The 11,592-nt window shown below is 41.1% G+C and overlaps 1 protein-coding gene across 3 annotated transcripts in view; it reads left to right on the top strand.

The window, feature by feature from the left end:
* Positions 1 to 11,592, top strand: part of FBXO22 (F-box protein 22) — a 32,274-nt gene continuing 20,682 nt past the window's right edge. The window contains exons 1-4 of one of the 3 annotated variants that reach the window (XM_063638727.1): positions 1 to 96; positions 620 to 758; positions 9,328 to 9,415; positions 10,239 to 10,334. In XM_063638727.1, the coding sequence (XP_063494797.1) occupies positions 9,361 to 9,415; positions 10,239 to 10,334 (151 nt within the window). In that variant the 5' untranslated portion in view covers positions 1 to 96; positions 620 to 758; positions 9,328 to 9,360. Of the gene's footprint in view, positions 244 to 619; positions 759 to 9,327; positions 9,416 to 10,238; positions 10,335 to 11,592 lie in introns of all 3 variants that reach the window. The other 2 variants (XM_055277663.2, XM_063638726.1) reach the window with 2 other exon arrangements.

The following is an 11,592-nucleotide window of genomic DNA, read 5'->3' as shown; positions in this document are numbered from 1 at the left end:
TGGCGCGGACGCCTGCTCAGTGTGCGCGGCCGGGCAAGCCTATGCTGGCGTAATCGGGTTCCTCCGAGCCGCCGTAGGACTGGTTCCGGCGGGCTGGTGAGGAATGGAGGCGGTGGGCTGTTGCGGCGACTGCCGCGGCTCCTCCGTAGACCCACGGAGCACCTTCGTGTTGAGTAACCTGGCAGAGGTGGTGGAGCGTGTGCTCACCTTCCTGCCTGCCAAGGCATTGCTGCGGGTGGCCTGGTGAGGAGAGGAGGCGGAGGCGGGAAGCTTGCCTTGGGACACACCGTGTCCCAGGCTGGCGGGATGGGGAGCGATCCTGGGGACCCAGGGCCGTCCTCGGCTCCCTCGCCCTACCTGAGGTCACCCCCTACCCGCGAGGTATCTCCCAGCCGTGGTGCCCCGGGGGGACTTCCCTGAGGGGCGAACTTCCCCTTAAGGTTTCCTTCACATCTGGCTCTCCTTCCGAACCAGCGCCCTGACTGATACCTGCCTACCCCGGGGACTTTGGATCCCGCAGGGATCTCCTGCAGCTGCTCCAGCGGGTGGGGGTTTGTGAGCTGTGGGAGAGACGAAAATGAACGTCCGTTCGCAATCCTTTGTGCATTTGCGTCCCCAGCGTGTGCCGCTTATGGAGGGAGTGTGTACGCAGAGTATTGCGGACCCATCGGAGCGTAACCTGGATCTCCGCAGGCCTGGCCGAGGCCGGCCACCTGGAGAGGCATTGCTTGGTTCGCGTGGTAGCAGAGGAGCTTGAGGCAAGTAGCAAGGGGTGTCATGCACAATCATTTGCAGGTTGGTGTTTCAGTCTTTGAGAACTATTTTTTTTAAATCCCAGTTTTGTTAATTCAAGGAACATCTTCTTGTGCCGTGAAAAGATTTCGTAAACATCAGTTTTAGTGACTACACGGTAAGGGTGTGTCATGATTTATTTGACCGTTCATCAAATGTTGGGCCTTTTTTTTTTTGAGACGGAGTCTCGCTCTGTCGCCCAGGCTGGAGAGCAGTGGCGCGATCTCGGCTCACCGCAAGCTCCGCCTCCCGAGTTCACGCCATTCTCCTGCCTCAGCCTCCCGTGTAGCTGGGACTACAGGCGTCCGCCGCCACTCCCGGCTAATTTTTTGTATTTTTAGTAGAGATGGGGTTTCACCGTGTTAGCCAGAATGGTCTCGATCTTCTGACCTCGTGATCCGCCCCCATCGGCCTTCCGAAGTGCTGGGATTACAGGCGTGAGCCACCGCGCCCGGCACGTTGGGCCTTTTAAGTATCCACATTTTCACTATTAACAACAACGCTGTACAGAATCTTCTCTTCACCTGCTTCCCTTGAAGCAAGTTTTTGTTGTCTGTTTTACCGGGAAGACAACTGGGTGTGTCTTGCTCAGTGAGCACACCTAGAAAGCCAAGAACCAAACTTAAAGCCAAATATTTCAACTTCCGATCCTGTACTCTTTTGCTTCGCCAGCCCCCAACTTCAAAAGGGGAGCCAACACCTGGAGAGATGAAGACTCGAACTGTGGAGTCGGAGGGGCTGCAGGGTGTACCATCTCTGGGGAGTGGAAGGGAACCATTTGACAGTAAAGTGCCAACCTGCTGCTCTGTCACTCTATTTACTTTAGTAGGGCTTACAGACAGACATAACTACGGTGCAGCCATCATAATCAGGAAATTATCACTGATACATTTCTACCATTTTATCCTCAGACTCGGTTCAGATTTTGCCAGTTGTCCCAGTAAGGTTCTTCATGGCAAAAAGATCTGTTCCCAATTGCAAGTTGCTCTAAGTAAGTCATGTTTCTTTAATCTCCTTTGATCTGGAACAGTTTCTCAAGCTTTGCTTGATTTTTCCCAATCTTGACACTTTGGAAAATTCCAGGCTATTTTGTAGAACATCCATCAATTGTGTCTTTGGCAGGAAATAATCACAGAAGTGATGCTATGCTTTTTTCACGGCATCCTTTAGGTGGCATGTGATTTCCATTTGTCTCGTTATTGGTGGTATTACCTTTGATTACTCAATTAAGGTGATGCTTGCCAGGTGTCTTCACTAAAATCACTCTTCTGCTGTAATGATTGTTTTGTGAAGAGATCATTTAAAACTATGTAAATATCGTCTTCATTTATTTATTTATGTCTGTACACTCTCGGAGTCTTATTTAATTCAGTGGGATATAATCTGTTACTGTATTTTGGTGCTCAAATTACCCCTCTCACCCCTTAGTTTGGCTAGTGGGAGTTCCTTCAGGCTGGCTTCAGTGTCTTTTTAGAGATGACTCCATTATCTTTGAGCACTTTTCTTGTTTTCTGGCACAAGATGTTCTAAGCTTGTTTTGGGTTTTACCTGCTTTAGTCCTGGAATTGGCCATTAAGCCCTGGCTCCTTTTGATGGAGTGTGGTATTTAGAAATCAAGGTCTAGACTCTGTAAACATACTCCTTGGCATTGAGGGATTTGCTGCTCCAAAGCCCAGTCATTAGAGCCAAGGAATATAAGTATGTATATACATGCATGTGTAAGTATATACATTAGTATATGCATATACACACGTTTACAATTATATTTCTATATACATGTGGAAGCTCATGAGTTCACACAGGTGCACCCTTTTCGAATCAAACGCAGGATGCTTTCTAGTTTTGTCTCTGCTCATATTTGTACCTCCCTTTTGGGCAAAGGGAAACCTGGTTCTCATCATTCTTAATGTATTTAGATATTACATCAATGCCCCATATGTAACCAGTCTTCTGTTTCCCCCTTCCTTGGGTGGTCTTTCTCCTTACCTTGTTTGGGCTCTGGAACTCTCATTCCAGGGAGCTGGCCAGTATCCAAAGGCAGGCTTGTAGAAAACTTGTCTTCTCTGGCACTTTGTCCCAACTCTTGCCATTTTCCCAGAAGTTTATCATTTGGAAAAATTCAAAATGCAAGCAGATTTCCTCAAAAGTGTTCTCTGGAGCATCGTTTATAATAAGGGATACTAAAAACCTAATGTTAATCTAATAAAGCTATTAAATTATAGACTGCAAGTGCATTAATGACAAGAGAAAATGTTGATTTTAAAAGTGAAAACAGATTATGAAATTATATATTTAGTATCATCTGAATTATTAAAGACAAAAAAGGGAGAGTAGAAAAGAAAGCCAAAATGTTAACTTTTTTTTCCATTTAATGTTTTTAGAAAGTTTTCTATGGTCATCGTTTTCAAATTTTTACGACAGCAGGCATGATTTTTCTATAGCTTTAAGAGTTTATACATTGTAGTGGCTGTTAATAGCCACAGACTTAGGTGTGAACCATAGCTTTGGCATATACCAGTGGTGTGACTTTGAAAAAGCTACTCAACCTCTCTGAGCCTCAGGTGCTATCTCCATAAAATGAAAAGAAAAATAATAATTTTCCTATGCCCTTATACAGTTGTTGTAAGGATTAAATAATGAAAAGGTAATGCATATAACACATTACTTACAGTACCAGGAGCATAAGTTCTCAATAGATGTCTATTAAATATTCTTTTATTAGTATCATTATTAAAGTTCCCATAGTTACAGTAATGCCCTTAGAGGAGTTCCTCCATTGTAGTAAACTGCTGGTGAGACAAAAACATGAAAACTGTATCCAAATCATACATGCTGTTTATTTGTGTTTTCCAAGTTATCTAGTGGACATGGGTACTTTTATAGCCGTAAAGAAAGTTGATTTAACTTTTCTATTAGAAATATTTTAAAGTCTGCCAGGCACGGTGGCTCACGCCTATAATCCCAGCACTTTGGAAAGCCGAGGCAGGCAAATCACTTGAGGTCAGGAGTTAGAGAACAGCCTGGCCAACATGGTGAAACCCCATCTCCACTAAAAAAATATAAATATTTTAAAATATCAAATATATAAATAAAAATATTAAAGTACAAAAATTGGCTGGGCATGTTAGTGCAAACCTGTAATCGCAGCTACTTGCGTAGCTGAGGTACCAGAATCGCTTGAACCAGGGAGATGGAGTTTGCTTGAGCAGAGATTGCACCACTTCACTCCAGCCTGGGTGATAGAGTGAGACTGTGTCTCAAAAAAAAAAAAAAAGAAATATTTTAAAGTCCACCAAAAGCTTTATAAAACAGCTTGCCATTTGTAACTTCTTTGAACAGTGGAATGTGGTGCTAGCTGTCTTAACTGTGCTTCGAGAACATTTCATATTGAGGCTTGTTATGTCACTACTTTTAGTGTGAATTAGGAAGGAAAATTCAGCAATTGCTTTTCAGTGGGTGCCTCATAAAATCTCAGGACCAGACTTTTAATACTTGTTCAGGAGTAGGAAACCTGAGGCCTAAAAGCTTGATGAGGGTTATTCTGCTGGTTTGTGGCAGAGTTGCCACTGAGACCTAAATCTGTTTTTTGTTTTGTTTTGTTTTGTTTTTTGAGACAGAGTCTCGCCTGTCACCTATGCTGGAGTGCAGTGGCCCGATCTTGGCTCAGTGCAACCTCCACCTTCCTAGTTCAAGTGATTGTCCTGCCTCAGCCTCCTGAGTAGTTGGGACTACAGGCGCACGCAACCATACTCGGTTAATTTTTGTATTTTTAGTAGAGATGGGGTTTCACCATGTTGGCCAGGCTGGTCTCACCCTGGCCTCAGGCAGTCCACCCACCGTGGCCTCCCAAAATGCTGATATTACAGGCGTGAGCCACTGTGCCTGGCCCGTAAATCTCTTTTTCTGTCTCTTTTACTCACTATACCAGGCATCACGGATTCAGATGACTCGAAAGTCGGGCAGGTAGCTGAAGAGGGTCAGGTAGCTCAACAGAGTGGTAGCACCATGGCAGTCTGGAAAGGCTTGCCTCCGTTTAGCTTTAGTTAAGAGGCACGTAGTCTAAGTGTTGCCAAAATGTCCAGTTTTTAAAAAGAATCTGGAAATCCACATTTTATGTAAAAATTCGGTGGAATTTTCAAAATTGGCATTCAGTTTACATTTTCTGAAAATGCTGTGTGGACCAAGGAAACTATATCCGTAGGTCTTGGGCAGCCCTGGGCCCCGCAGGCGATCATGCTATCTGTCTCTTTTATTAGTTTATCTATGTAGAATGTATTCTGAAACATCTTGGCATTCCCCCAAATTATAATGGATCAACTTTTTTTTTTTTTCCATTTAACCAACAGTGAGGCTTTGCTATATCCTAAGTACTTCATTTTATTCTGGTAGTAAAAAATATTTGAAAATAGCTAGCTTAGAAAAATATATTCATCCTTTTCATTTAATTCAGCTGCTTTGCCGCTTGTCTTTAATTGGAAAGTTTAGTTGAAAACAGGTGAGTCTGAATAAGCCCAGCTCATAGGGGAGATAGGGCACAAACAAGATTAACTAGGGGTAAGGGATGTTGCATCTGAGGTCCAGAGTACTGAAGGAGTTTAGGAAAAGGTTTTGGAGAGGAGGTGGCACTTAAGGTGTCTCTAGACAGAAACAGTCTTAAGTTCCACAAGAACAGAGCAATAGAACATATGGGGAAGTGGGTGTGTCTGGATAATATTAATAGTAAGCTAAGGGACTCTGAAGGAAGCCTTGCTGGCAAGCCTGGAAATGGAGGCTTAGAGTATTTGATTTGATAAGCAGTGAAAAGAGGAGTGATACAGCCTGTATACCTTCCCCAGTGCTGAGATTTTTCTGATACTGTGATGCCTGTTCAAATAAAGCAAGTGCATCTTTTGCTGGTACTTGATGTTTTTGTTCTAAGAGCTTCAGTTATCATTATGAAAATGAACTTTTTGAGGGCTGGTATGAAGAAATTATAGGTGTTTAGTAAATGAACTGAAAATGAAAGAGCATGAGTGAAAAGTAAATGAGAAGTAGATTGACTCAGAATGCCAACATTGACCTGAAAGAAGGTAGGGTACCAGCAGTTTGGATGGGGTGATACTTTTTTTTTTTAATTTCTGGGATACATGTGCAGAACGTGCAGGTTTGTTACATAGGTATACACGTGCCATGGTGGTTTGCTGCACCCATCAACCTGTCATCTACGTTAGGTATTTCTCCTAATGCTATCCCTTCCCTAATCCCCCACTCCCTGAAAGGCCCTGATGTGTGATGTTACCTTCCCTGTGTCCATGTGTTCTCGTTGTTCAACTCCCACTTATGAATGAGAACATGTGGCGTTTGGTTTTCTGTTCCTGTGTTAGTTTGCTGAAAATGATGGTTTCCAGCTTCATCCATGTCCCTGCAAAGGACATGAACGCATCCTTTTTTATGGCTGCATAGTATTCCATGGTGTATCTGTGCAACATTTTCTTCATCCAGTCTATCACTGATGGGCATTTGAGTTGGTTTCAAGTCTTTGCAATTGTGAATAGTGCTGCAGTAAACATGCATATGCATGTGTCTTTATAGTAGAATGATTTATAATCCTTTGGGTATATACCCAGTAATGGGATTGCTGGGCCAAATGGTATTTCTCTTTCTAGATCCTTGAGGAATCACCACACTCTCTTCCATAACTAATTATGGTTGAACTAATTTGCACTCCCACCAACAGTGTGAAAGTGTTCCTGTTTCTCCATATCTTCTCCAGCATCTGTTGTTTCCTGACCTTTTAATGATCGCCACTCTAACTGGCATGAGATTGTATCTCATTTTGGTTTTGATTTGCATTTCTCTAATGACCAGTGATGATGACCTTTTTTTCATATGTTTGTTGGCCGCATAAATGTCTTCTTTTGAGAAGTGTCTGTTCATATCCCTTGCCCACTTTTTGATGGGGTTGTTTTTTTCTTCAAATTTGTTTAAGTTCCTTGTAGATTCTGGATATTAGCCCTTTGTCAGATGGATAGATTGCAAAAATTTTCTCCCATTCTGTAGGTTGCCTGTTCACTCTGATGATAGTTTCTTTTGCTGTGTAGAAGCTCCTTAGTTTAATTAGCTCCCATTTGTCAATTTTGGCTTTTGTTGCCATTGCTTTTGGTGTTTTAGTCATGAAGTCTTTGCCCATGCCTATGTCCTGAATGGTATTGCCTAGATGTTCTTCTAGGGTTTTTATGGTTTTAGGTGTTACATTTAAGTCTTTAATCCATCTTGAGTTAATTTTTGTATAAGGTGTAAGGAAGGGGTCCAGTTTTAGTTTTCTGCATATGGCTAGCCAGTTTTCTGAACACCATTTATTAAATCGTGAATCCTATTCCTATTGCTTGTTTTGTCAGGTTTGTCAAAGATCAGATGGTTGTAGATGTGTGGTGTTATTTCTGAGGCCTCTGTTCTGTTCCATTGGTCTGTATATCTGTTTTGGTACCAGTACCATACTGTTTTGGTTACGGTAGTCTTGTAGTACAGTTTGAAGTCAGGTAGCATGACGCCTCCAGCTTTTTTCTTTTTGGTTAGGATTGTCCTGGCTATACAGGCTCTTTATTGGTTCCATATGAAATTTAAAGTAGTTGTTTCTCATTCTGTGAAGAAAGTCAATGGTAGCCTGATGGGGACAGCATTGAATCTCTAAATTACTTTGGGCAGTATGGCCATTTTCACGATATTGATTCTTCCTATCCATGAGCATGGAATGTTTTTCCATTTGTTTGTGTCCTCTCTTATTTCTTTGAGCAGTGGTTTGTAGTTCTCCTTGAAGAGGTCCTTCACATCCCTTGTAAGTTGTATTCCTAGGTATTTTATTCTCTTAGTAGCAATTGTGAATGGGAGTTCACTCATGATTTGGCTTTCTGTTTGTCTGTTATTGGTGTTTAGAAATGCTTGTGATTTTTGCACATTGATTTTGTATCCTGAGACTTTGCTGAAGTTGCTTGTCAGCTTAAGGAGATTTTGGGCTGAGATGACTGGGTTTTCTAAATATACAATCATGTCATCTGCAAACAGAGACAATTTGACTTCCTATTTGAATACCCTTTATTTCTTTTTTTTGCTTTATTGCCCTGGCCGGAACCTCCAATACTATGTTGAATAGGAGTGGTGAGAGAGGGCATCTTTGTCTTGTGCCGGTTTTCAAAGAGAATGCTTCCAGCTTTTGCCCATCTAGTATGATATTGGCTGTGGGTTTGTCATAAATAGCTCTTATTATTTTGAGATACGTTCCATCAACACCTAGTTTATTGAGAGTTTTTAGCATGAAGGGGTGTTGAATTTTATCAAAGGTCTTTTCTGCATCTATTGAGATACTCGTGGTTTTGGTCATTGGTTCTGTTTATATGATGTATGTTTATATGTTTATATGACATGTATTGATTTGCATATGTTGAACCAGCCTTGCATCCCAGGGATGTAGCCAACTTGATTGTGGTAGATAAGCTTTTTGATGTGCTGCTGGATTCGGTTTGCTAATATTTTATTGAGGATTTTCACATCGATATTCATCAGGGATATTGGCCTGAAATTTTCTTTTTTTATTGTGTCTCTGCCAGGTTTTGGTATCAGGATGATGCTGGCCTCATAAAATGAGTTAGGGATGAGTCCCTCTTTTTCTATTGTTTGGAATAGTTTCAGAAGGAATGGTATTAGTTCCTCTTTGTACCTTTGGTAGAATTCGGCTGTGAATTCGTCTGGTCTTGGGCTTTTTTTGGTTTGTAGGCTATTAATTACTGCCTCAATTTCAGAACTTGTTATTGGTCTATTCAGGAATTCGACGTCTTCCTGGTTTAGTGTTTGGAGGGGTATGTGTCCAGGAATTTATCCATTTCTTCTAGATTTTCTAGTTTATTTGCATAGAGGTGTTTATGGTATTCTCTGATGGTAGTCTGTATTTCTGTGGGATCAGTGGTGATATCCCCTTTATCATTTTTTATTGTGTGTATTTGATTCTTCTCTCTCTTCTTCTTTATTAGTCTGGCTAGCAGTCTATCTATTTTGTTGATCTTTTCAAAAAAACCAGCTCCTGGATTCATTGAGTTTTTGAAGGATTTTTCTTGTCTCTATCTCCTTCAGTTCTGGTCTGATCTTAGTTATTTCTTGCCTTCTGCTAGCTTTTGAATTTGTTTGCTCTTGCTTCTCTAGTTCTTTTAATTGTGATGTTAGGGTGTCAATTTTAGATCTTTCCTGCTTTCTCCTGTGTGCATTTAGTGCTATAAATTTCCCTCTAAACACTGCTTTAGCTGTGTCCCAGAGATTCTGGTACGTTGTGTCTTTGTTCTCATTGGTTTCAAAGAACCTCTTTATTTCTGCCTTCATTTTGTTATTTGCCCAGTAGTCATTCAGGAGCAGGTTGTTCAGTTACCATGTAGTTGTGCGGTTTTGATTGAGTTTCTTAATCCTGAGTTCTAATTTGATTGCACTGTGGACTGGGTGATACTTTAAGGGACTATGCAGAAGCACTCATGGATTCATGAGATCCAATTCCAATTTTTTTTTCCTTTGCAGAATGTTCGCATCTTACCACATACAGTTCTTTACATGGCTGATTCAGAAACTTTCATTAGTCTGGAAGAGTGTCGTGGCCATAAGAGAGGTAAATATCAAAAGAAAAGCTTTTGTTTCTGTTTTTTTTATCATGTGCCTTCTGTTTGGAGTTCAATATTGTACTTGTCCTGAGAGTTAACTGACTTTCTGAGGCTCTGGGACTGCCACCTGTAGTATGCATCAATATATCTATCTTTGAACCTTGAGGAAACCTTTGTGCTTCAGATTGATTTCTAAACCTTGTAGTGCAATTGAAACAAATTCGTTAGACAGGTGTTTTTCTCAATTTGAGATGCTTTAATTCTCCAGGCACTTTTTATTATTAAAACAGGTTGTATGACTTTGGCTATTCAGGCCTTTTACTGTATTGGAACATGAGGTCCCATTTACCAAAGTTATGTAGAGAAACGGTGCATTTTTAGCTTGCTGAAGGAAAAGGTAGAATGGGTATCCAAGATGGGCACACTTAGGTCCCAAGTTAGACTTAGATAATGGATTCTCATTGTCTAATTTGAATCCAGGTGACTGTTGATGCAAATAGTAGTTATGCTGCAATACCAGCTGAACAGAAAGGTACAATAGCAAGTCTAAAATTCAGCTGTTACTGCTAAATTTGACATCACTGGGGCAAAAGCAATATATGAACAGAGGGGAAAGGCAGACTAGTGGTGCAAAAGATCAGATTTATAATTTAAAAGCCAGGACCAAAACAGGTAAAGTGTTTGTTTTAATCAATGCTTTTAGACGTTTATTTAGAGCATTCTCGTGTTAAGTGACTTAAATATTTCCAGTATTTGCTTTTTTACTTTTTCATTCTCAGATTTGACTTTAAATGGATGATATTTAATCATTTTGCTACTGTATTTTTACAGCAAGGAAAAGAACTAGTATGGAAACAGCACTTGCCCTTGAGAAGCTATTCCCCAAACAATGCCAAGTCCTTGGGATTGTGACCCCAGGAATTGTAGGTGAGATAAATTAGCAACTTGATGATTTCTTCCTTGCATTAATGTGGGGTCCTTTGGATTGGTGAGTTATTTTTAGCTTAGAACCACATTTCTATTTCTGTCCATCTAAAATACAATAAAGTCAGTCATATTTACCATGGCATTATATTTGCCTCATATTAATGTTTAAGTTATTGTGGTATTTCTCATCTGAAGGCTACCTGTATAATGCATATCCAGTAGTCATTCATAAGAGGGGAAAGATCTTATTCTGCCTCCCTCCAAATTAGGAAGTATTTGTGGGCATTTTCAGAGTTTTGTCAGTTCAAGCAGTATTGTGTCTGGTGGGTAGGGGTGAGATGGGGCTGGGATTAGGAGCAAAGATGGGCCTTATTAGGAGACTTCTGTTTCTCTGCTTTGGTACCACTCTTCGATGTTTATAGCATGAGGTTGTGCCCCTTTCCATGCTTGATTGCTGCTGGTGAATTTTTGCCGGTTTTTATTATTTTTGATTCTTTTCTGTAGTTAGTTGGGGGAGGAGAGATTCTGTTGAGGCAGTAATGGTGCAATGGTTAGATACCTGGATTGGAATGCCGGCTGTACCGCTTAGTATCTGTATGACTTTGAGCAAGTTACCTAACTTCATGGGGCTTCACTGTCCTCATCAAGGAAGTGGGGATGATGACAGTAGTACCTTCCTTGGAGGGTTGTGAGAATTAAATGAGTTAACACTTGTAAAGCATTTACAATAGAGATACACAGAAAGCAGTAAGTAAATGTTAGCTGTCATTTATTTATTGTTTTTGAGATGGAGTTTCACTCTTGTTGCCAAAGTTGGAGTGCAATGGTGTGATCTCCACTCGCTGCAACTTTTGCCTCCTGGATTCAAGCGATTCTCCTGCCTCAGCCTCCCAAGTAGCTGAGATCACAGGCACCCGCCACCACCACACCTGGCTAATTTTTGTATTTTTAGTAGAAACTGGGTTTCACCACGTTGGCTAGGCTGGTCTCAAACTCCTGACCTCAGGTGATCCACTGCCTCAGCCTCCCAAAGTGCTGGGATTACAGGCATGAGCCACCGCACCCGGCTGCTGTTATGTTTTTTTTGTTCCAACTCAGTAGTACTCTACTGAGAATTGTCATTTTTAATCTTCACTGAAAGATTTTTGATCTGAATTTGAGTCTTGTACAGTAAGGTAGAAAGAATTTCACATGTTTACAAATGAATATTATTTGTTCAGTTGCTCTAGCTTTGGTTTCTAAAGGGCTTAACATTTTT

This window comes from Symphalangus syndactylus, chromosome 5, assembly GCF_028878055.3.
Source record: "Symphalangus syndactylus isolate Jambi chromosome 5, NHGRI_mSymSyn1-v2.1_pri, whole genome shotgun sequence".
NCBI classification, from domain to species: Eukaryota; Metazoa; Chordata; class Mammalia; order Primates; family Hylobatidae; genus Symphalangus; species Symphalangus syndactylus.
Note: the sequence above shows the minus strand (reverse complement) of the source record. Positions and strands in the feature narration are given on the sequence as shown.